General features: G+C 45.8%; 1 protein-coding gene across 1 annotated transcript; it reads left to right on the top strand.

Moving 5' to 3' along the window:
* The first annotated feature begins 477 nt into the window (after nucleotides 1–477).
* On the top strand, nucleotides 478–3750 carry LOC112984019 (lysozyme C, milk isozyme-like). The gene is made up of 4 exons (XM_064508065.1): nucleotides 478–633; nucleotides 750–945; nucleotides 2219–2317; nucleotides 3572–3750. Exons 1-4 carry the CDS (start codon nucleotides 498–500, stop codon nucleotides 3636–3638), a joined length of 498 nt encoding a protein of 165 aa, XP_064364135.1. The 5' UTR covers nucleotides 478–497; the 3' UTR covers nucleotides 3639–3750.
* The last annotated feature ends 22029 nt before the right edge of the window (nucleotides 3751–25779 follow it).

Below are 25779 nucleotides of genomic sequence, written 5' to 3'. Positions count from 1 at the left end.
AGAATCAAGTCCCTTCACACCACGGCTCGTGTTCAGAGGCTGACCCATGCCGGGGCAAGGGCCAGGATGCCTGAGCAGCTGCAGCACGTACCACTGCCCTCAGCAGGTCCCGGTCGTCAGCTTTCCCGTTCCCATGAGGCACCTGACCCTTCACCACTGGCATAATTGTAAGAAAATTGCAACGTGACAGTGCCTAAAGCCTCTGTGTTTTCCCCTTCTGCACCAACAAAACCTGTTTGCCGCCTGGGCTGTCCAGCACAGCCGGTGCGTACGTGCACACAGGCACGCACTTCACGTGGGGCACCCACCTCCGAGGCAGCCGGGGAGGCACGGCAGCGCCTGGCCGGCTGTGCAGGGTCACACAGAGGCAGCCCTGCTGCTGCCCTCTCTGAGAATGAGCTGCAAGTATCTTCCCCAGCTTTCTTCCCCGCTGATGCCTTGCTTTTGCTCTTGCCTCCCCAGGGAGCCCAGCACCGTGCGTCCACAGCCCCGCAGGCATGGGGGCTGGCTGCTGGCTGCTGCTGGCCTCGCTGGCTGCCACGAGCAGAGCCAAGGCATTCGGCCGCTGCCAGCTGGCCCACCTGCTCCAGCGAGAGGGACTGGATGGCTACAGAGGCTACAGCCTTGCCGACTGTGAGTTGTGGTTCCTCGGCTGCACAGAGCCTGTCCCCGGCTCTCCTCCCTGGCTGTCTCTGTCTCTGCGGCCAGCAGCCGTGGCGCAGCCTGAGCACCTTCTCCCCCTGCCCTAGGGCTCTGCATGGCCTTTTACGAGAGCAATTTTGACACAGCAACCAAGAGCATCAATGCGGACAGCAGTACCAACTTCGGCATCTTCCAGATCAACAACCGGCTGTGGTGCACGGATGAGCGCAGCCCATCAGAGAACCTCTGCAGAGTGGCTTGCGCGGGTACCACCTCACTGCAGCACTGGTGGGCACATGCAGGGCAAGCTGGTGGCTGAGGTCGCCGAAAAGGCCAGGTCCAGCTCCCCTTTCAGTCTGTGCCAGCAAAAGGGTGGACCCTGCTAATTCCTGCTGAGCAGGAGGCAATGGCCACAGCCAGGAGACATCTGCCCTGGACACCACAGCAGTGCTGCCCCCAAGGGACCCCCAGGGTTCTCACCCTGTATCACTGCTGGCTCCTGTCCCTTGCCCCATATCCCCCCTTCCCCGGCCCCCATGCCAACACCCAGACCCAACGCCTCGTCCTGGTGAGCTTCATTCATCCCAGCACAGGGAGAGCCTGGTCCTCACTGCTACAGGCTTTCCCGGGATATTCAAGATCCCATGGCTCTCTGGGCGCTTTCACCTTGGGTGGAGAGTAGGCAGCCCTGACCTGAGTGGGTTGTGATGTCGGGCATGGAGGGCATAAATGCAACTTTCCCCAGCTATGGAAAGAGTATTTGGGGAAAACAATCACCCAAGACTGTGTTACTGCCAGGCAGATCCAGGCCTTGGCCAGGGATCTAGCACTAATGGGGAGCTCCCAGACAGTCATGGAAAAGTGTTCGCCTGAGAAATGGGGCAGAGCTGACTGGTTCAGACACAGCAAAAAAGCATGGGTCTGACAAGAGCAATTAGACATCCAGCTGTAGAGCCATACCCAGGGATAACCCCTGTTTCTGGGAGGCTGGGGCTGGACCTCCCAATCCTGTCCAAACCAAGAACTCTTCTGCCAGATAGGCAGAAATGCTCCCTAATTTTTTTCCCCATGTCTGATAGGGTGAAACAGCCAGTGGGTACGGATTTAAATTGTCAGATGCCCTTCTCCCCCTTGGCCGTGACTGTCCCCCATGCCCGCTCGCCTGGGAATGTCCCCTGGCTCCTCTCTGTGGGAACCCATGCTCGTCCCAAGCCCCCCACTGCAGCTGGCCTGGTCCTTGCTCTCCGCTCCTGTTCCCTCTCCCGGCTGCTGCCCTCCTCTCCACTCTGCCTTGCGCTCCCGTCTTCCCCCTTACATGTGATTATGGAGGTGCCCACACCAGCACCTGTGGGGAGAAACATGTATTCATGGCTGTTGCTGGCCATACAGGATGGGATGAGGTGTCTGTCTGTCAGCCTTAAAGCATGAGACTGACACCAGCCCAGCAGTGGGGAGGCTGAGCAAAGCTCGGGAGCTGTGCAAGCGCTTGGCCCTCGCTGAGCCCCCAGGCACGTGACCGGAGGTGCAAACAACAGGAAACTGCTGGTGTGCTGCACTCGAGTGAATGCTCACTGAGCTGTGCTTTTCTCCCTGCAGATCTGTTAACGAGTGACATAACTGATGATATCATCTGTGCCAAAAGAATTGTGAGACGCCCACAAGGAATGGATGCCTGGTAAGGGGGCTTCTGGGACAGCCTCTTTGGCAAGGCTTGTGCATGTTTTTCTGATGGGGCATGCCTGCCATTTGCCCAACTGACACCCAAAAGCAGCACAGCCTGACCAAAAAGGAGGAATCACAACTTCAAGACTTGACAAATGGGTGGGAATGGAGAGAACAACTTGCACTGCTTCATTCTCAGCAAAGCCTCTCTATAGGAGAAAGGAGCAGAGAAAAATTTATTTAGGAAAAAAAAAAACCTCAAGTGAAAAATAAATGGACAGTAAGCATCCCGTCAGCTGGCACATTACCTTCGAAGATTTTCTTCTGGCTTCTGTTTCCAAAGTGCTTTGCAAGATTTCCCTCCCCCACTTATTGCTGTCTCCTATTGTCAGGTATTAAAGCAGGAAGCAACTAGCAGGAAAGCAATTCTTTCTAGAGCATGTGAGAGCATTAAACACTGAAATACCCTTATGAATCTAAACAGTCCTTTGCTTAGTGCAGCCCTGAACCATCCATGGGACCCTGGGCTGCTATAACATCGCAGATGACGTCAGTAAAGCCAGAGCAATGAACAGGCTGAGAAAACAGAAGTGGGGGTAGAGGACAATTGCAATGATCATATAAATATGTGGTTGTCTAAAGTCCCAAGGCACTTTGTGCAAAAATAGTGGTGTTAACCACTGAATCCTGAATATGTTCCAATTTGAGGAACAAGATTCTGCCTTCAGATTTCCCCCCTGCAATTTCAATTCGACTCATTAGCCTCTTTTGCTTCCTGTGGTGGGCTGCTGCTATGCATGGCTCACCACAGAAGCAGCAGCATTTCAGAGTAGGTGAGGTAAGTAATTTGTGCTGTGTATATAGCACGAATGGTCTTGGGGTCTTTTGTGGTGCACATTGCTGCAGCACTGTCCACCACCCCTACAACAAGCCACGCAGACCTGCAATCCCCAGTGCCCACTTTGCTTCTCTTCCCTGGCACCGCTCAGGGACAGAAGGACCACTCAGATTGGCAGGACCTGGCATTACAATTTGTTGTTCCTGGCCAGGGCTTAGGCAGAGCTTGGATGGCATCAGGGTACATTGTGGCTGCACTTCCCACTGTCGGACACTCAGCTGGAGAATTACAGGGCCTGCAAGTCCTCCTGCGGGGCTCATCAGATTGCCCGTTTTGAAGGATCCTACAAAAAACAGAGCCTGTGGTATTGAATATGAATGATATTAGTAATGTACTGAAATAGTTTCTCTTTACTTTGTCTTTCGTCAGGGAGGACTGGGCAATGCACTGCAAGGGACGAGACCTATCGGAGTGGCTGGAAGGATGTGATCTGTGAGAAAGTCTCCAGTCTGACTCTGCTGTGGCTACCAGGGCTGCCTCTTTTCTCTTCAAAGGGGGGCCTTCCCCCTTACTGTCAGTTAGTATTTACAAGCTCAATCTATTCCAAGTATAAGAGAACTTTAACAATAAATAATGTTTTTTCTTAAAACCAGACAAAGCCATCTTTCTGTTTCCACATGCTATTTAGAATTTTCCCCAGATTTCTTTTCTGCATGTTTGGGTGAAACTGCAACTGGAAAGTGAATGGGGCAGCAGGTGAGGGGCAGGAGCTGGGGTGAGAGTAATACCCTTGGGTGCATGTGTCTTCTCTGAAGTTTAGAAAGAAAGCAGAAAAGTGAAGACCCCAAAGAACAATGCAAACCTGCAAGCTTTCGAACAGACAACATCTCTTATTTATATTTGGAATATAAATACAGCAAAACACAGCCTAGGATCTTACTAGGCAGAACTGGTATTTGCCCACTGATGTAAGTTGTCACTGAGGAAAGTCAAAGTGCTGCACATCCTTGCTGCAAAGTGGGGGAAGGGGAATGTGAGAAAAGTATCAGACTCATCTTCAAGCCAGTACAAAGAAGAAAGTCTAGTTTAATTTAGAACACAGAGTGCTTTCTCTCCCTCCCAAGTGCTGTGAAGCCCATGGTCACCCCAGGCCTTTCAGCGCTGACAAGGTGAAGGAGGGCATGAGCTGCCACCCAGCAAGGCTGTGTGTCCTCTCCTGGCGACAGCACGGCTGCTACACCTAACCCTGTAGAGGGGCTTGCTGGCTGCCCGCAGGACTGCTCATGCTGTAAACTGGCAGTAAAAATTACACTACCGAAGCTGCTTATGGGAATCCATTCCATTCTCACTGGGGTGCACCAAGGAGCGAGCAGACAAGCAGTTCTGCCAGCGGAGCCCAGAGGGTGAGCAGCCACCGGGGAGAGTAGCTTGTTTGGTCACTTCATTGTGAGCTGCCAGATGTCATGTAAACACAGGGCGTCTCCTCCCGGCCATGTTTCCCTGTGTTGCCTGGTCCTACAGACTGTCTGTGCTACCAAGGGGCGTGATCTTACTCTGTGCAGGCAGAGCTCGGTGGCCGCTTCTTCTTGCTGTGGGCATGTTCTTCCCGGGCAGATTCCTCGGCACCCGGGTTGCGGGGCAATGCAACTGCCCACAGCCCCCGGGGCCAGATGGGATCACACGCAAAGTAGAAAACATAATAAATTATTAAGACTTACAAGCCAGTAGTTGATTTTTATGACAGTCCTGAACTGTGCATAGATTCTTACCTATCTGTGCAGGACACGCTTCTCTATGTGAGAAAGGAGATGGCACAACAGAAGGAGCATGCCTGGTGCAGGATACCCCAGATTTGGAGCTTTAAGCATTTGAGAAAGAGAGAGAGTATTAAAGAGAAGCTGTTATGGTGGTTGTCACCACAGATGAGAGTTAACTCTGTTTTTGTTTTCTTTTAACTTTTGGAAAGGTACAAAAATACAACAGACTATTTTAAAATTAGTTTTGTTGTTGTTTTTAAAAAGAAAAAAGAAAAAAACAGAGCAACCTATCTGTTGCAAATACAGTGAAATCTGAATCAAAATCATAAGTTCTAATACTCTTAAGCTTTAAAATCCAAACTTAGATCTAGAGATTCAAGCTGAAGGCTAACACTTTAAATGTGTAATGATAACCACTTTGCCAAAACTTTTTCATTCAAATCAGAATGCCAGATCCTAACAGAAATATACTTTAGTCTTCAAGAGATCCTAATCATTTTTGTTCTAGGACAAATCTGAGGCAATTTCTATACCGCATCATGAATTAACATCCAAATTTTACTTGGTGACTTACTGTGTTGCACCACGTGTTCTGGAGATGCCAGATATCTCAAATATTTAGTGCAGTAGTTCTGGAGCAGATAGAGAAACCCAATGGAGCTATGTCCACTCCTTGGTGTGATCAGCTATGATTGTGTCAAACCACTTGTCATAAAAGCATATCTTCTTCAACAAGAAGAAGAGGCCGACTCACTGCCTCCATCAAAGTGCTGAGGACAAAGAGCAGCTGTCTTGCGTAAGACGTGATAGACAGCCTGTCTCTCCTCTTTCACTTAAGGCAAAAATCTAGGTGTCTGGTTCACTTTTACTTGGAAACAGAGTAAGAAACTTACTTGCAACAATATCCATCTGAAATCCCAAGAAAGATGGAGAGAATGTTTTCCTTATTTTCTTGGTGAATGCAACTTTTCCACTTACTTCTAGTGGCAGCAATTACAGGGGAAATCTGGTAATCTTTTGAAAACCTAGTATGCCCCAACCTGCAAGCGCCATGGTGACATGCATATCCCAGGTAATCTGGCATGCTCTCATGTCTGAGCAGCCTTGACTACTTGAGGACCTTGCCAGCACACATGGACAGCAGGGATCATGAGATCATCTACAGGCACATTTTAGAGGAAGAAGAAACCTCCTACCAGGACAGAAACAAATTAAATAAAGGGCCTGATCCTGTTTGCTTATGAATTTAAAGGAAGTTTTACCACTGATTTCAACAGCAACAGGACTGACCCTGTATAGTATGTCATCAAATAGCTCCAGATTGCTTTAGAGTATTTCAACACTTCCATTTTACGCCCCATCTTTCAGACTTGGACATAAATATTCACTTGGCAGAAATATCAGCCTACAAGCAAATTAGGGGATTTGTTTTTAACATTTTTTCCAGTCACACACACACACAAAAAAAAAAAAAAAAAAAGAGAGAAAGAGAGAGAGAGAGAGAGAGTTGATCTTGTATATTTTTAAGTTGCTACTATATATGGATATTTACCATCTTTTCACAACATTACCTTAAAAAATGACTTCATTCCTTCTTAAAGGAAAATTGCAAAATAAATGAATGAATTACTGTTGCACTTTTCATTTTCAACCGTGAATGGAGGGGAGTGATACAAAGGGATCAGCCAGCCATTAGAAAGCCGCTGCTGGAACAGGGACAGTCACTTGGCCAATGTGCGGCTTGTGGGCCAGAAGCTATGTGTGCAGATGCTACCTGGACACAACAATGTTGGTATGAGGTTCAGAAGGTGAGACAAGGGAGCCGATCCCCCACTTCAAGCTCTCCAGTTCCACTGTCACCCTTCCAACGAGTGAAGCCCAGGGCATCCAGTCCGGCTGTGCAGGGAATGAAGGAGGGATCCCGGGAGCCCTGGCCATACTCGCTGCCCGCGGCTTGGCTGGTGTCTTGCTGTTTCAGCTACTGATCCCAGAGCTTACATAAAGAAATACAATTGTTTTTACATAGATCCTGAGGGAGAGGCTGGCAACTTTGGTGTAATTTAATCTAAACCAGGATAATACAGTAAATATTGTGTTTTCAGAAGGAAGAAGTAGGGGGAGTAAAGCAGCAGCTGCTGAGGAAAAAAACACCTGTACAATTCACTAAGTAGCCAAACATGGAAAAACTAGAAAGTTTTATAGTTCAGCCATTTTCACTGAAAAATAATATATTTACTACAGAGACTGGGGAATCTGTTTAATCCTTTCTAATGCTTTAATCCCCCAAGTCCTTATCCATATCCAGAGCCTGAACTCCTGTGTCAGTGATGTTAAACAGGAGAATCTGGTCCAATGCATTCAGCTACACGTGGAGTCAGTCTAGTATAAGATTAGTGTTTGTGTTCATCACTGCTATCGCCAAGAGATCTGCCTCTGGAGCTGAAGAGCTCAGTCTAGTGGCCTGATCAAAAAGATGAAGCAATGATGTGATTGCAGAGTATGAGTACCTTCACGGGCAGAGCAGAACTCTTTAATCTGGTGGAGAAAAACATAACAAGAAACGATGGCTGGAACTGAACTCCAGGCAGATTCAGTGGAGAAATGAGTTATAAACTTTTAATCAGTGAAGGTAGATTAACAACCAGAATAAACAAGTGGGAGAAATGGTGGCTTCTCCAGCCTTTGACATCTTCTGATAGAGACCAGATGCTTTGCTGGTTATGCAATAGGGGAGCGCAGCTCCCTGGGCTTTGCCACGGAAGCTAGGGGTTGAAATCCTACAGTTGCTTTTCAGCGACGGGAACTCTCTAACCTTCAGGCTGAAGCTGGCTCAGGTCTGACCCTGCCCGCTGTCTCCAGATCGGCTTTGTCACACCCCTCCCTCACCACGACCAGCTTCGCTGCCCACAGCTCCAGTGCGCAGCCTTCCCCGCTCCGCAGCACCTGCTGCAGTGTCCTGCCTCCACGGCGCAGAGCCCAGTGCCACGCCGCAGTGGTCCCCCATCCCACCGCCTGGGACTGCTGTCCCTGGCCCCTCTACCCACCGCCCGCAGGGCAAGGGAAAGCTAGTCCAGTCCTGCTAATGCTCTAGGGGGTCCCAAGGACTCCTGAGCAGATGAGGGGCAGAGGCCACCCTTGACTTCTAGCAGGTGGAAAGTGGAAGCCATAAGTGCTCCTAGCTTCATTTTTTTTTGTCTAACTCGGAGGGTGGGGGAAGTAACATTCATGCTTTAGATCTCAGACAGTTTAATTGAATTTCCAAGATTATTAGATAATGGGTTGAGTGTGTTTTTACTAAGAAAGCCTTGAAATTGAACCTGGTCCTTTTTTCCTGAGTACTAGTGCCTTGAAGAAAAATTAGACTCACTAATGCTAATGGGTGTGTCACTGTGTGGCTCTCAAAAGGTATTTGAAAATCACATTTGGCCCTCAGTGAGGAAAAGATGATCTAATGGACTCCTCTGGCCCTGGTGTCTTTGAATCCTTTAACAGTTTCACAGGGCTCCCTGTCTGTTTGCTGACGATGCTTCTGCTGCCATCAGGGCAGTGGCTGGTCTCCCTGTGCCGGGCACCAACCCGGTTCGTCCGGAGCTCATCCCACTCGCTCACCCCAGCTGCTGGCTGGACCAGGTCCTACTTCTCTCCAGCTGTCAGTCTCCCGGTTTAGTGCAACTGGGACTGCTGGAAATGGTCTGAGCGACATACTTCAGACCTATGCCAGATTCATTTCTCCCTCAAGGTCACAGAACACTTTCTGCCCTAAACTCCTTCTTTCCACATGCTGATATTTTTTTCTAAATGCTTTGGGCTGATCTCATCCATGTTGGTCTCAGTTAGAGAAGTAATCTTTATGGAAACTTTGAACAATATGCCTTCAGCCTCTTTTGAATCATGAGAGAGTGGTTAAAATAGACTTTTGTAATTGTTAAAAGGATAATTAGGTTTTTGGCAATATTACAAGAAAATAGATGATGCTGAAAGGTTAGCAGTAAGACAATCCTTTTTGGTTGCTAGAGTTTTCCTTGGTTAAAGGCATTAAAAAATGGGATCTGCTCTACCTTTTAGTTAAGCCAAAGAAACTCAACTTATAGGTGACATTGCTGCATGCTTTTGCTAGGTTTCATGTAAGACTGCAGCTCTGTAATGGCTGATTGGATCATTTTCATGAAAGATTTTGTAAATGGAACAAAAATCAAACATGTTTCTTCTACAGAAAAAGCCAAATAACAAACAAACAAAAAAACAACGAAACCCAAGCCTCAACTCTTTCCCTTAGTCACTTAATGTCAGGCACAGGAGAAAATCCCTGTGGAAAAAAATAGAAGAATTTACATGTGAGATTGTCAGCAAGTCTGGCTGATTTTCTGCACTAGTGTACGCAGTCTGTACTGGTATCGCATGTTAGCCAGACCCCTTAGTAAACATACTGCCATTGCACTACAAACTGGCACTAGTCAAATAGTGGTCCCGTAGAAGACAAAACTAGCCCCATCCACATCATCCACAGTTGATTTTGCTCTTAAAAACTGCAAAAATACAGTGCAAACAAACTAGAAAAAAGGCAGGATGCTTATGCCATGTTTGAACTGTACCCATAAAATAACAAAAAAAGCAAAGGGCAAAATGTGATGATGTTGCAGCATATGTTATACTGACAGTGCACATGGCAGTTCCAGTTGTATTGGTTAAATCCATGATAGTCAATTGTTCATGGTAGGCACTATTATCTACAGCTTAAAATGTGCTGATGATGCCTTCATGACGGCATTTTCTGACTATTAGTGACTTCATTGTACTACTCAAAATTGGCAATATTTTGTATCGAAGTTCCACTACTATGAGCTTTGCTTGTATTTTACCATAGAGCATTATAACACACACCCTCAGGGGAAATTCCATTCCCCTTATTAAAAAATTGTGGCTATTTTATTTTTCTTATCCCTGCCATCCATTTCCTTTTGTTTCTCAATGCATTACTGCAAATCACAAAGACATTTCTTCGCCTGCTTTACTTTGGTCCCCTTTAATGAAAGCTTCCACATAATCAAAGTCACAGGATTCATTTGATGAAGTGAACTGGTTTTACTGAAGGGTCACAGTTGAAGATTTAGCATTTAAGAAAAGCAAAAGATCTGAAGGCAGGAGAAATGGACAACAGTTTTTACAAGATATCAGATAAACACACAGTAACACTGAATGAAATTCAGCTCTTACAAAGCAGAACAGCTCAGTGTGATCTGTCTTAACTACAACCAGGTGATTGGAGCCAGCCTCCCTGCAGAGAAGGGAGCCTTGCTTCCTTTGCCTCATTAGTCTCTTTTCTGTGGCATGGTGTCATGGCCAGAAGTACTTTGTACACACCGATGCTGGGCTGCAAGGAGCGGCGTAACGTAAGAGAGATGAAAACATGAGAGTAAAAACACTTCTCTGTTCCCTTGCTTGTAGCTAGTACTCAGCCTGCTGTTTAGCAGACAGTAGGAGATCCAACTTTCTGACCTTGAGAAATACTGGTCATTGCATGTTAACTTTCATCAGAAGCGAGAAGTCTGAGTAGCCAAAGTTTTTCAAAAAACAAAGTTCTGGCAAATGTCTGTGTATGATACTTTTCTCTGACATTGCCAATGCAAACTATTTTGACATGCTTGAACCAAACAGGTGTGCTTGGTTGTGTCCACTGGAGTTGTTGCTGGTGCTGGTGGGACCCGCCATCCAGGTTCCTCGTATCTCTAGCTCTTGTCCGAGAGCTGGGCTCCTTGCCAGGTACATCTGCTCATGAGGGCTATGGTCAGCTGGCTCTCAGAGAGCATCAGTGTCTCCTCAGAGGGATTGCGAGTGCCTTGGAAGAGATCTCTCAGGAAGGCAGCAATGTCCATAGGCAGCAGGGCAAGATGAGGCATGCATATGGCAATTCTCACGAGAGCCTGTGGCAGGGCCAAGAGACACACATCGGTGTTGAGATGACTGAAGACACAGGTTCTCAGTGCAGGTTCAACAAGCTGAAAAGTCTAGTTTTGAGTAAGATTGAAATGAAATGGTTCATTTTATTTCCCATTCCAAATCAATAGAAAAGCACTCATCAGAACCATCCTTTTGGTTCTAGGATCTGGGGTGCTATAAGGGGAGACAGCCTGGTGCGGCTGGGTCTCAAGAGAAAGGAGCTCAGGAAGTAGGAGATAAATAGTGGGGCTGTTGGTGTCAGGCCTCAGCTTTTTCTTGTAGATTCTGGTGTGCTTTTAGGCAGAACAAAGCTTTCGGGGAGGGATTCAGCTCACCTTAAAGTAGATACCTCCTGCCTGACTAAGCAGCCAATCAGCTGAATCTGGCTGCTATTTGGTGCCTAAACACAGGCACTTAGAGTCATTAGAGATGCCGTGAGGTTTCTCACCTGTCCTCCAGCTGCAGCCCTGGGAGAATGCAGGTCTTCACAGGTCCTACACAATATCTTCCAGCTGAGTGCTGATATCTAAATATCCTAGAGTATCTCATATGGCACTAGTGCTAGTAATTTGGTGATTGATTGACTCAAACCCCTTTGGTCACATTGACTGAGCCTCCATTGACTGCAATAGGATTTTCAATATCTAGTGTGCAGATGAACACCTACATTTAAATACCTAAATGTAGGTGGCTTAAGCTTGTGCTGTACCCCAGCCTGTCTCAGGAAAAAAAGTATGTATTGTCGGTAACCCAAACTGTTGTAAGAAGAACACTTGCAAATGGAGGCTTCTTGAGTTTGACTTGAATGAACAACACTGTCATGCAACCCAAAGGGAAGAGCTGCTCATAGATTTTGTTCAGTTTTTGTCTCCTAAAGTACCTCTTTGATTCTGCTGTTTTTTCCCACAAATTATCAAGATGAGGGTTTTAGTTAGGGCTTGAAACTCATGGCAAGTACAGGCTTTCTGAATGGATTAATAAGTTCATTGGTCAGTATGCCACATCCTTCAAAATACACATACAGGTTGGTGAGAGAGATGCCTCTGACATTAAATTAATTAAATGCAGAGGCCAAGTTCTCAAAAAATAGGTGTTTCCCTTGAAACATACCTTTGAGTCTTCATCATTCTTGCCATAATTTCCAAAGCTTGGACTTCTCTATGACTTCTCAAAATTTGCCATGACTAACTTCCATTTACACTAATCGGTGTATAAGTCAAGAAATTGCAGTTTTCTCCTCCAAGACAGATGTAAGCAGTCAATGAGCTGCTAACATCTCATTACATGCAACGATGTCATTATGTGGAAAATAACACAACAGGGATGCCTGAAGCAAGATTTTTAGCCACTGAGATCTGAGAACTTGGTCGTAAAATACTGACTCAGACTGAAATAGTCAGGATGAAATTCAGTGCCTTAATACCGCTGACTGACATACTACTATGCCACATGGCCTTGTCTTTCTCCTTGTTTCTTTCACAAACTTAAATTGTGTTGAGGTAATGGGAGTGGCATGGTTGGGACCTTCAGACCTGTTTTAATTCAATTGTAACCTTGGCAAACTTTTACATTTTAACAGATCCTCCAGTAATATGCTCCAAAACCCCATAGGAGCCAAACCTTGGAGGACTTGACTTAGATGAAAATATACTCAGGTAGTTAATGAAAAGGCTTGTTCTTTTTTGGACTCACTTGGGGTTTGGCACACACTGGAGTTCATTTCTGATAAATCTACAATACTAGAAATTCTGTGATTTGTGGAATCATAGACAGAAATCTGAACAAATTTAGATGTAGTATAACCTTAACTATGGTCAACCCCTTTGTTATCTCTGGTAGAGATGAAATGAAGTGCAGCAATGCTGGATGCACCCAAGGCTACATGTTCTGTGGCAACACAAGGCTGTGAACCCAGGTTTCCACAGCAAATTACTTCAGTTGCTGTATGTGAGGCAGATGATTCAGATTCCTGGGGCACCTGAGGGGGCAGCTGATAGGCAGCTTGTGTGAGTAAAATCTAAAAGCCAGTTAAAAACCCACACGGTGTAACATGAACCTCTCCTCTTCTAAGCTGCTCCTTATTCTTAGGCTGCCTTGCTCCCTCCAGAGAGGAAGAGCTACTGTAGACCTAGGCCTGTCGCCAGCACTCTTGAGCTGTTCCAGCAGCAGGAGAGACAAAAACCCAGCCACTGCCGAAACAGGATAAAACACAGCACCAAGGGAAAGAGCGTGCCAAACTTGCCACAGGGTAGGCCCTTGGGTGCATACGGATGGGGATATTGCCCCTCTTCCGTGTGGCAGCAGGGGTCTTCATAGCTGTGGGGAGGGACGTCTCTTCTCTGTCTCCCGCAGTCCCTGTTTCATGGGGAAGCCTCGCTGCCCACATAGCGGCTTAAGAGAGGTGGCTGCCCCTTCTCTGGAGAGCAGATTGTGCTGTAGCTGTAGCCAGCAGCCCTCCTGGGATCTTCGCAGGCGAGCAGAAGAGGAATATCTACTGCTCCTTATAGCAAAAAATTCAGGTAGGGGATGACATGTAGAATATATGGCTCCTTTATGCTTCTTCCTGCCTGCCGTTTAGACAGAGAGCCTATGGATGGGATGAGAGCGCTGCAAGCATGGGTCCTACCCCAGGTCCTGCCCTGCCAAGCCCCAAGAGCCAGACGGGGTCACACCCGTTGGTATGAAAAGAACGATTTCTTAAACCTTGCAGCGTGGCTTGCAAACGCGAAGCGGCCTGGTTTTCAAAGGAGCTGCTTTTTCCATTGCAGCCTGGCGGGAGCCGAGTTTCCGGACGCTTCACTCACCGCAGTGCCTCCGTCTCGCAAGGGAGGCTGGAGCCTTCGGCCCCCCACACCAGGTCTTGCACAACGAGCTAGCTCGGCAGCGGGCTGGGAACCACAGAGCCCAATTTCCTAATTGCTTGCTTTCCTCATTTGACCGCCCAGCCTTCCAGAGAGGTGCAAAAGCCCAGAGACAATTAAAACACAGCAACATTTCTTACCAATACTCCATGTTTTTAAGTGCTGGGGATGGACAGGCAGGCAAAATTTCAGCCGTTTCCGCACACACCTTTCCTTTGTGCATCAGCAAAAATCATCGTTACTGAGGGAGAAATCCCACAGATCTCTCACTACTGAGGAAAGCACACATACAAAATAAAGCCTAAATTCACAGAGTAATCAGAATTACTTTGCAAAACAATATCTTGTTACAAGCTAAAACAAACAGCATGGTTACCGCCGGAGGAACCACCAGGCAGCACAGAAGGGCAGATCGCAAAAGATTAAATATTTGTATGAAGAAAAGGAGGAAAAGGGCTCTTTCTACAAAAGCCTGCCTCAGTTTGGAATCAAAAGGAGTGAAGGGCGAGAAGGAGGATTATCCTCCCAGCGCGACAATTAATCGCAGAGGGAGAAGGGAAGAAAGTCTGCAGCGCTGACCGAGCCCGTGTGAGATCTTGTCGCCGAGGCGAGCGCCGCAGAGCACCACGGGGCCGGGGCTGCTGTCGCCATTCCGACGAGCCTGCACTTTTGAACTGTGCCGTTGAGTCAGGCCGTGCAGACCCACGGGAAGATGGAAACAGGATGACTAGACCTTTGAAGTTGCCAGGGTGTAATAGCAAAAGGAGACGAGAAAGTCTCCGCTCACAGTAACACACTGTCTCTCATCAGCAGCAGCACATTAATTTGCCGTGTGAGGATCATGCGAAAGAAGCAGTGGAGTGGCTTGTCAGGAAAAAAGCACCGGGGAGGAGGCCCAGGGAGAGGAGGGGGCCAGGGGGCCGAAGAGGAGGGAGGAAAGGGGGAGTTTGGAGAAAATTGCTTGAAATTACAGTATTCAGCTTTTGCTGACAGTATATCAAAGCCCAGCTTCTGCCTTTATGATATTTAAATCCCCACCGCTTCCCCAGAAAAACAGCATCGGCACAATAGAAACATTATGTGCTGGTGTGGGGAGGGGGAACGCCGGTGAAATGAGACTAGTTTAGGAATTAGGATTCTGCTGTGGACTTCAAGGGCCTAATGGCCCCACCACAAAGACGAACAAAGTGCCAGTCTGCAGTGACAATGTCCTCAGGAGGCGCTTTGAATTCATCTCATGTTACACAGCTTAAAACACACGCACACACACACACTCACACATACACCCCAAGAAAAATGACCCGGTTGTTCCACAGGGTAGGAGCACAGAAGATGCAACAGTATTAAAATTAAACTGGAAGATAAATCATAACTGACAGCTCTGTAAGAGGATTAAAGCTCCTGCCAGGGATTTAGCCTTCTTCTAGTTACAATGCTTTTGTCCCCTTTATGGGACCTGCAGCCTCTTTATTGTCCATGCCAAGTTTACCTTCAAAATTACCACTTTCTTTGTCAGCTGGTGGCTCTCAAAGGCCAGAAGCAAAACAACCAAGGACACAAACCCCACCTTGGTGCAGAGCCTTGGGAGATGGTGTCAATGGGGTCCAGCCAGGAGTGATCATAAACGTGCCAGCAGTACATTAGCTGCATGAGAAAGACACTGAGAAAGTCCCCACAGTGCCGGGTAGATGACAGGCCCCTGGGAACGGTGCACGCCGTCCCACAAGTGCTGATGTGACAACTCCAAAGCATGTTTCACATAACCCTCCATGGTCCCAGTCAGACACTGGCTGCCGGGAAGAGGCAGTGTCAGCGCTCCCAGCTCACTGCGTTACAGCCGAGTAAGGCACAGCAGCTCTGAGCTGAGCAAATCGGCAGAGATGTGCCCCCACCTGGCAGAGCTGAGGGGCTGAGGAACCCCCGAGGGGCTGGCGTGGGTTCGCCGTCGGGCTGAGGCTGCCTACACTGCCCAGGAGAAGTTCAACCCAAAGAGATGGAACAAGTTAGTGAACGTCAGCTGGTAAATAAAAGTCATCTCTAAAGAACCATGCAAACAGAAATGTGTCTTTGCAAGACCCCACGAGGGAGGCAGCTAATCTAAACTAACCCCCCTTCTGCTGAGGACCAGAAGTGGTGGGGGGTGCTGCTGTGGCCACCTGAGGACTCCAGCGCTGAGGGAGTCTCCACTGGAGCATGGCTCACACGGCGTTAGCTGCCAGCTTCCAGTTAAGGCCTCAGTCCATGAACCTGTCCATTTTCTTTAAGGGACCATTTGTGGAGTAACGACATGTCCATAAACCTAAACAGGTTCTTTATTAAAAGAGCAATGAATTTAGCATTTGAGCCTTGTGCAGACAGACAAACTTGCCTTGCCACCTCCAAGCCAGTCCTTCCTTCTCCAGTGCTCCCAGGTTTCTGATACCTTTCTTTCCTGAGATGTGCTTGGAGGGACAGGGGATGGTCAGAAATTAGACTGGAAACCAAAAACACTGCACATGCCCCATGCAAAACCTGTTATGGCCTCCTGGAGGAAATTAATATTTCCTTAGATAGGAAAACCAGTAGAGTTAACACCCTGGTTAAAATCCAGTTTACACCAACTCCAGTTTATACCAGGGTTGCATTTGGCCCAAAGATCAAAAGCCAGACGCATATTTTATACTTCACTGTGTTTTATGAATACAGTTAAAAACCGTAAAGGCAAGAAAAGCTGTACCTTTTCCCCACAGAGGTGGATGGTGGGTTAACCCCTTCTGTCCTTTGAAAGGGGGTAAGCACACCCAGGTCTGCCTAACACATGAATCACAGGGAAGCCTAACACAAAAAGCACTGCTAGATTTTCCCAGGTGTGACCCAGGAGGGGTGGGACAGGGTCATGTGAAACTTCATTTCAACAGCACAGATCCTGGCTCTCATGCAGAAGGACACGTAGCTGCACACAGGTCACATAGCTACCCTGCAAACAGGGTACAGCACTGATTTCTCAGTCCTTTGGCCAAGTGGGTCCAAGGGCAGGGATAGATAATAGGACAGAGAAGACTGCTGATGGGAAGGGCAGCACCCAAGTGGTGGCTTCAGGAATCATTCAGTAAGACTAGAGCAGGGGACCCTCCCCTCCCACTGCCTTTCATTGTCCTTTACGTATTCCAGGAAGTTATATTTTCATGAATGTCTGCTTTGGAGAAATAATCTTTTGCCTCTGAATTGTCTGTAGAATTAGCAAAAGTCAGCAAAACTGGCTGCATTTGAAGTGATGTGAGGGGGTGGTGAGTGGTCTTCACACCTAGTACTTGCCTGAATCTTGTTTTGTTGTCCTGGTGAATAATGGTTCTCAGGTGTTGTTGACCCCTTACTTTTTCCCTCAGAAAAAAAAGGGGGAGACATACTATTTTTCATAATTAAAAAAAAATCCCATAGTCTCTGTAAGGGGAGTAGAACCATAGAATACAAAAGGAGAAAACACTGGAGAGACTAGCACAAGGCAATGGAGAGGTCTGAAACCAAAAGCTGCCACAGCCCTTGAGCCTTTCTTGACATAGCTGCCCTCTGCCAGTTGCTCTGTATGCATTGCTTCCTGAAGCTTAAAAGAACAGCCCCATAGAAGTATAATACCCCACCTGCAAAACACAGCCATCCTCTTCACCTAGCTGTCAGAGGAGGAGCCATATTTGTGGAATTAAAAGATGTGGCTATCAGGGAGTTAGGGGTTTTCAGGAGGCGTCAGTGATAGCCCAGCTAATAACCCACAGCTGGCTCACTGGCTAGCAAGGTATAAAACACAGGAGAGGCTACTTCCCCAGGTTGGGGAAGCTTTGTAAGGGGGCAGCAAGGTATCTGCTAGCATGCCTGGATGACTTAGAGGAAGATGTTTTGTCTAAGATTTTTTGATTTTTGTCCTTTTTTTTTTTTTTTTTGCTTTTTCTGCATCAATACTGAGATGTTTTTGACTGACATCCTCTGAATGTTCCCCTGCTATCCTGTAATCTGTAGTACAAGCATTTCTGAGCCAGATTCTTTTTTTTTTAATAGCTCTTTCTAGGTTTTTCTTATCTTAACTTGCCTGGTCTCTTTTTGAACCCATGCAATCTTTTAGCATCCAAAACCTCTTTTGGTAAGGAGCTCCACAGCTTCATGATGCATTTTTGCTTGTCTGAGACCGTGAGGCTGGTAGAAGTAGTAACGTGACCTAAATGAGAAAAGCCAAAATGTGTTTTGCCACTGCTAGAAGCTTTGTTGAGGTTAGGATTCAAACCTCGCAGCAGGTCATCTGCATTTCCAGCTCTGCTTCCACGTGGCAGGACTACATCTTTGAATTTGTTATTGCAATTTTATAAAATCCCAATTAGTTCATGGGGTGGAGGGAAAGGACAGAAGGTGGAAAAGATGTTAAATTGTGCAACTATTTGGGCATGTGCAATGGATCTGTGACAGCTTTTCCCTTTGTGCTTTTGCTGTGCTGCAAGGGTAGAATGCTAAGGTCTGCATATTTATATGTCCTACACACAGGTAGAGAAGAGAAAGGTGGAAAGCAGAAATATGCAACTGTATATTTTTCAGTTCCTTTTGGTATGAAGGAAGAAGAGCAAATCTGCCACAAAACCATCGTGTGGCTCAGTTCTTCAAAGCCCATGTAGAAGCATGCTGTGCTCCTTGGCTGCAAATCGCTCTAGAAGCGCAAAGTATTGTTATGTGGTTTCTTCCCTTTCCAGGCATCTTTGTTCCTCCAATTTCTGGCCAGGAGCAGAACCTGGAGTGCCCAAGTGCTGCAGCAAAGCCAGCTGTCATGACATTTCCAACCCAATCAGAAGTGCAGAAAATCTCCCAAGAAAGCTTGCTTTTATAGGCTCCCAGAAGGCTTGCATATGTCAGATATGCTTATCCAGACCAAACCCAGCCTTCCTGAAATTCATTCCTTGCTAATATTAATGCTTTTTTTCCATGTCAGTTTGAGTGGTGTGAGATTTTTGGCAATCAGGGAGTAGTAAAGATCTGTTTACAGCTGTTGTGGAATGGATATTGGTTTGTTTATTGTAATTCATGCCAAAAAAAATTTCATAGCAAGTAATATATTCCAACTTATTCATTTTTTCATGATTTTCATTTACCATAGGACTTTCATCTCAACAATTTGCGTTGCTTAGCAGTAACCAGCCACATAAAGCAAATAGAGGGATAAAAAGAGAAGACATTTCATAAGATGTTATCCCCTTCTTGAGAATTTCAAAGGTAAAACCTCAGAGTGATGTATAGCAGTTAAAAATCAAGGAAACACTGTTATAAAGCTGTATTTCCTCATTTTTTTCAGCCGTCAAAATTTTATAGAAATGGTGAATCAATCTAAAGCTTGTGGCTGATTCCATCATATGGCCTTGCTCCTTGGCCTAGCTACCTTAAGTGAAAATTTTTAATCACATGAACATGCACTGGAAGAGAAATGAAATGCATTTTCCAAGATTATTTAGAAATAGGCAAGCTTAAAAACTTTCTTGTTTAAAACTAATCAAATGAATTTTTATTGTCCATATGTGTAAAAAAAAAAAAAAAAAAGAAAAGAAAAGAAAAAAGGAAGTTTAAAAAGCTTTCAATGTCTGATATTAATTTCCTTAAATATGTCGATATTAAGTAAATACTATTTTGTAGAATTGTCTGGTTTTGGGCAGTAGGAGGTTGAATAAGTATTGAGGCCCCGGTTAAGATTCCCTGTCTAATGAAAAATAAAGCCACATGGTGCCCACTGCTAATACAGAAGGCATTGTTTCTCAAAAAAAAAAAAAAAAAAAAAAAGTGATATATTTTACTTTATGTGAAGAATTCTAAAATCAGCAAAGTTTGTGTCCTCAATATAATATGTAAAATTGGAAAATGATCTGAGAGCTGCAGAACTCATCTCAGAAATGCAGCTTTCTAGGCCCTATTGACATTATCTGATCTAGAATACAAGATATATCCTGCATTAGAAGATATGATCTACTAAGATATGATTTTCCAGTGTGTTAATAACTTGACCCCCTTCAAAGGTCCTGCTGTGTGTATTGAAGCTGTCTATTAATTCCCTTGTGGACTGCTGGTTTTGGTATTTAATCTCCAGGAGGAATTTAAGAAGGTCAAAGTCCCCTTCTTTGAGGAATGCCATACAAGTAATAAAACAAAGTAAGTTTACCCCTCAAAGAGCTAGAAGTCTGGGAGCTCTGTTGACAAGAGACCTTTGGACTATTTATACCACTGTTAGAAAGAGGGGGGGAAAGGCAGAGAGATAGTTACTGTAGTTTAGTAAGTATGGGAAGGTGGCTAATATACATGGGGTTTCAAACCCCTGAGACATTTGATTTATATTAAATATACTGAAGGCGTCAAAGTCTGTTTTCACACCACTGTAATCCTATTGACCCCTGTGGTCTCTGCATGTGGGACCAATTGTGGCTTGCATTTGGACTACAGTTGTTTTCTTGAAGTAAATAGTAAGTTTAGGATTAACTAACAGTTCAGAAAAGTTCTTATAAAGGGATCTGCTCGTGGAGTATCTGTGTATCAGCACAAAACATCCCTAAGCCCAAAGGCCTATTACAAAATCCTTAAAAGGTGTACTTGACAGCACTGGGTCACTTCTAATCCCTGCATCAAGCAGATCTTTCCTTATCTGCAGCAAACTTCCGAGTCTGCAAAATTAGAGCCTGTCTGCTGGCTAGAGAAAAAAACCATTGAAGAACTAGAGTTTACTGGGTTTGTAGTACACAGGCTCCCCACTGGGCATTTCTGTGCTGTTATCTCACAGCAGTCATGGATTTATGGTCAAATTTTCAAGAAGTCATTTCAAAACATGCATCTGTTAATGTTACTCTGAGCACAGCGGATGTTGCTACATGTTGCAGACTCAGTTCTTGTTAATGCGTAGCCTATTTATGAGTGATTTGCTCCTCACTGTGTAGTGCCTAAGATGGGTTGTCTATGTTAATATGGTATTATTTCAGGTCGCTGATTGCTTACTGGCATTTCCAGCTCAGATTTCCAAGAAAAATGGAGTAAATATGATAGTATTGTTTGTTTATGTATTTCTCTTTCCATCTGTCTCTTCTGCATGAACCTTCAAGCCTGCTGTCCGATTTCAATTAAATTTTGGCAGCAGCAGAAGTTTCAAAGCATCACATTCTTACAATTTGATTTAAAATGTGTGGAGTAGAGCTTTGTAATATCTCCTCGAAGTAAAAGCTGCTACATAAATTCAACTCTATTAGATAGACACCAGGGAAATCCACACAGGAAAGCAACTGAGCAGTACAAAATATGAGACTTCATTTGGTTCTGTGGCTCACGAAGCTATTTCTTATAAATAGAGGTCAGGGAGAGAGGTAGTGGGTAGCTTTGTGAATACTGGCAAATCCTTGAAAAAGCGTAATAGCATTCCTTCATTATCATGGAAAAAAACCAGCTTTTCTCTCAGCCCAGTGTCGATGGGATGCTGACAGCTATGGCTGTGAGTACCCCAAATACAGATTCACTACTACAAATACAAAAGCACAATGCACGTCCATGAGTTTATGCTGCAGCACGTGGAGGAGCAGCCTCCTTGCCTCTTAACCTCAGTGCGCAGGGGAAGGACGTGCCTGCGCTCGCTGTCTGCACTCCCTGCCCTTCTCTGCCCAGGTGCAGGCACATAATGGCTCGTACTTCCCTTTTACTGCTGCTTTTATTTTATCTGCACTGAGATACCATCAGTGACAAGGCAAGTGTTGGGCGATTTCTTTGACAGTCCTCTCAGACATCTGATTACAAAAGGCCTTCGCTTATCCAACGCCTTGGTTAGCTGATTACTTCAAAGAGACTGGCTCTCCCTTCTCTTGCTTCTGCTGCCCAAATATCTTCTTTTCCAGGGGCCTGTTTCTAGCCAGGTTTTTTAGAAACTGCATTAGTATCATTATCTGCATAGGGCTGGATTTCAGGAGAAATCTGGGCTTCTGGCCTGACAACCCCAAACATTAGCTTGGGCAAATTCGGTGGAATTTGAGGTTTTGTGAACCTTTGAAGTGATTTTTGTGTGTTCACAGGGTTCAAAAAATTAGCTTAAGTTCATGAACCTTTCCCTTCCTCCTCCTGTCATCTGAAACTAGGGTTTTTTTCAGGCGTGATTCGTTCCATTGAAAGCATATTTTTGTAACTAAATGGGAGCTCTGTGCTACTGCATGTCCAGACAGCAGATACTATGAATAATGAGATGGAAGAACAAGTTTGGAAGGAAGAACCTATCAGTATGATTAGAAACCATGGCTAAAATCCTGGCCCAGTGAGACTAGCAGCAGAAAGAAACAGTTAATGACCTTGTTGAGACCATGTTTTCACCCTCCACTTCTTTTTTTTCATTAGAGCTTTTCTTCTCTCCACCTTGTCAAGGGATCTGTGTTTGTTTTTCTCTGGCCCACTCTGGGGCTTTTTCTCATATTTTTAAATAGCCTTTAGATTTCTTTTATCCACAACTGTGTCTTAGACTGCTTCCCTTCAGTAGGAGTCTGGCTCCTGAAACATCTGAGCTGAACTTTAAGCAGACTTAGAATGAGACAAAATTAATTTGCCTCTAGAAACTTCATTCTTTCCATGGTTTTCTGTGGCTTTCACCACCACGCCAGCAGAAAAATAGATGCCTTGCATATATTTTTGGAGGAACTCAATTTGCGAGGTAAGTTTGTCACAACCAGAAGAAGCCAGCCTAGCTACAAAGTACAACGCACATGGATGGCAGGATGTTGCTATTAAACATAGCTTTTTTTGTCCCTCTTCCCATGTTTCATGGGGATAAAGTCTGCAGAAAAATAAAGGGACTAGAAGAAAAGTCAGAGACTCCTCTATTAGGCCAGCTTTGTATCGGTGTGACAATGAGATGCAGCTCGGCGCTGACCACCCAGGAAGATCTCCAGGGACAGCAGGGTCCCTGAGGCTAGCCCCATGGGCACTGTCCCCAACCCCTGACACTCTGTGATGTCAGTGTTGTCATGCTCTTGTAAGCAAGCGCAGGATTTCTCTCTCCTCCTGACGCTGTTCAAGAAGTGAACCACTTTTTGAACATTATTATTGAAATGTCTCAACAGAGCTGCAGGACCCTGGTCATAGTGCATAGCTACTTTACCAATGCACATGAAGGCACAGTCCCTTGGGAGCTTAACAGCTGACAGAACTGTAAGCAATTTTGCCAGGTTCTCAGTTAGCTTTCCTACTGATCACATAGTGCATTTAGTGTCTGGGACCTCTGTAACATTATCTAGCTGGAGATGAGCCTCCAAGGCAGCTTATTGTAAAGACGTTTAGGAAAGGACTGATTTTGCACACTGATGCTTTGCTTGCAAAAAGGGATTTGACATAAATGGTTGCTGTCTGTCCTCCAACTCTCTCTTAGCTGATAGCCTGTGAAAGTGGCTGGGCAGCAAAGTCAGAGAGCCTGAAATCCTCTGTGTGGCAGGTATTAAGAAAGCATTCCCAGCAGCTCCTGGATTCAAAGGGCTCCTCCAGGTCTGTGCAGCCCTTGGTGTCTCCACTGAGCTGGTCAAAAAAGACGCCAGGTAGTGCATGCTGACTGCTACTGTAAAGCGAGATGCATTGAGTAATGAAGCCCCACTGACAGACTCGTCGAATGATGGATGTAGTGTACTCCAAACCATTCTCCACTTGGGCTGGTTTCAAGCACCCGGGTTATCAGAAAGCTGCCATTATAAATGTAAACGGCAAATGGGACATCAAACAACCACTCCGTCCTGCACAACATCACTGCCGTGTTTCAGCGAAGGAGGAGCTGGCTGATAGTTTCCAGCTCTTAAACTGCTGGGGAACTGCTGGGGAGTGACCAGAATAAAGAACAGCATTCAGAACAATCTTAAAACCCCTTCTTTAGAAGGGCTAAGGTCACATTTTCCTCCTACACTCAGCTTTGTTATATTAAGTATAATTCTTTCTACTTTATGAAAACAGGTTAAGAAGAAGAACTGGAGATATTTGGATTAATGTACAAGAACAGGGGGATTAAGAGGCCCTGTCAATTAAGGTGATCCCTTTAAGGCTCTGCCCTTTCACCTCTGGAGCTTGGCTTTAATTCCTGCTCAGACTGATGTGACTAAACTTGTTCTAATCTGACAGCTGACACAGGTCAAAAGTTAAATGTGTCCAGGCAGGAAAAGACAGTGTTCTCATGGTCGCGATCTCCAGGGCACCAGAGAAGGGGCTATCCGGACACGGCAGCTCCAGCCGTGGCAATGCCACGAGAGCCACAGCGAGAGTGGCTCCGCAACAACAGGCTTTTTTGGCACCTTCTGGTGCTGACTCTCCTAATTAGGGTTCCTGGAAATTCTATCCTTCGCGTTTTAGTCCTCACCACCCTGCTTGATGCTCTAACCCCACCAGCAATCTGCAGGGCATGCAATGCCTCGCTCTTTCCCACTGCAGAGTTCGGTCTGTCCCTGGAGCAGGAAGGCAGCATTTTCCTGCTGTGCTGTGTGCCAGTGCCATCTCTAAGCGCTGCCTCCTTGTCTTGCTGCGGCTGTGTTTTGAAGTGGTATAATGTGGGCAGGCTGGGAGGAAGTTCATCTTACCTACCTCTGGAAAGTCGGAGAGCTAGCTGTCAAGGTCCCTGCAATAGTCAAGCAAGATGAGAGGATGGCTCCAGTGATAGTTTATCCACTCATTTAGACATCTCCACTGGAAGGGGGACAATGACTCTTTGCAAGTGTCTGCCTCACTCACTGACTCCAAATGGAGCCGATGTGCTTAGCGCAGATCATTTGCCCAGCTGCCAGGCACCTCGAGTTAGCTGAGATGAATCCACTTCTCACTACAGAGGCTTGTGAAAGCCTAAACCAAATTAAACTGTATTGTTATTTAAAAGCAAATATCATGTCTCAAGGAGGATGCTGAAAACTGTTTATGAGTTGTGAGACCTTCCAGTTTCCACAGTAAGCCTCCATTCAAATTGATGCCTTAGCTGTTCTATATTTAACAACTGCAGGTGAACACTGGTCAATCAGGGCTGAGTGGCCCACTTAAAATGCATAAATGTCTTATTTCTCAGCTGTTGTAACAAAAAAATCCTGGTTCTCCAAGGCTGTGTTTTTCCCTCGAGACAATCCCCCTGGGCTGGGATGAAGCCCTTGGCAGGGTCTGTTTTCTCTCTAACATACTGTATCTGCCCTGATTAAGAAGAGGACTTCTTCCAGAGAGACCAAACTAGCAGCTTTCTCAGTCAAGACAGTCATTGTAAGTATAATTCAGGGTGTTTATGCTGAAAAAGCAGAACAACCTTGTCCCATCTCGGATACTTAAAAGGTATTTCTGAGTCAAAGTCCTGTAATGGTTTCTTTCCCTTTCTTCTGCAGTACTGTGAGGATGGAGGGAGTGGGCAGCTACAAAGGCACAAGAAAAGGGGAGCTTGTGCCCAGCCACACAGTGCTAATGAAGAGTGAAAGGGTGGCAGCCCAGCAGGAATCCCTCCTCCCACCCAGTGTCCCTAGGAAATTCCCCCCTATCTAATCTGCTCCCTGCTTTTCTGCCTGTGACTGATTTTTTTTCTTCTTTTTGATGAGGAAGCTGAGAAGGCAGAACAAGCTGTTAGATCAGGTTAATTTTCTAACACCAAATTGTTTAATTTCCAGGAACACGAAGAAACCTTGTCAACATCATTTGCAACATCTAGTACTTCACTAAATTTCAGTCTCACAGAAGCTATTCTTTATTTTAGAAGTTAACTGAGGTGATGTTTCCTGTGAAACCACTTTCTTAAAGTTAGTTCATTCTGTATGCACTCACTCGTATGTACATAAACATTCTCTTCGAGCTCCTACTGCTGGTTTGTAAGGCAATGCTGACCATTTGCTTACAATTACGCTTAACTGCTGCTTGAAAGAAGGTAGTTTTGGAATGCCTGTCTCTTGGGGCCTGAAAAGTTTTTCAGTTATCAACCTGAGATTTTTCTCTCCATCTCAGGAGCCACAGTACGACTATGTGCCTTAAACAACCCGACTACAGAGGACTCTTTCTGCTGCAGCTGCAGTGCTCAAAGCACCCGCTTGCAGCCTGCCTTGCCAGAGTTACATGATGAGAAAAAAAGATG

This window comes from Dromaius novaehollandiae, chromosome 2 (genome assembly GCF_036370855.1).
Source record: "Dromaius novaehollandiae isolate bDroNov1 chromosome 2, bDroNov1.hap1, whole genome shotgun sequence".
In the NCBI taxonomy this organism is placed as follows: Eukaryota; Metazoa; Chordata; class Aves; order Casuariiformes; family Dromaiidae; genus Dromaius; species Dromaius novaehollandiae.
This window is presented reverse-complemented; position numbering and strand designations above follow the sequence as displayed.

Coding starts and splice junctions, on each gene's coding strand:
- LOC112984019 (XM_064508065.1), top strand. CDS start 498: ATGGGGGCTGGCTGCTGGCTGCTGCTGGCCTCGCTGGCTGCCACGAGC. Junction 946..2,218: donor CACTGGTGGGCACATGCAGG/GCAAGCTGGTGG, acceptor ATGCTCACTGAG/CTGTGCTTTTCTCCCTGCAG. Junction 2,318..3,571: donor CCACAAGGAATGGATGCCTG/GTAAGGGGGCTT, acceptor GTCTTTCGTCAG/GGAGGACTGGGCAATGCACT.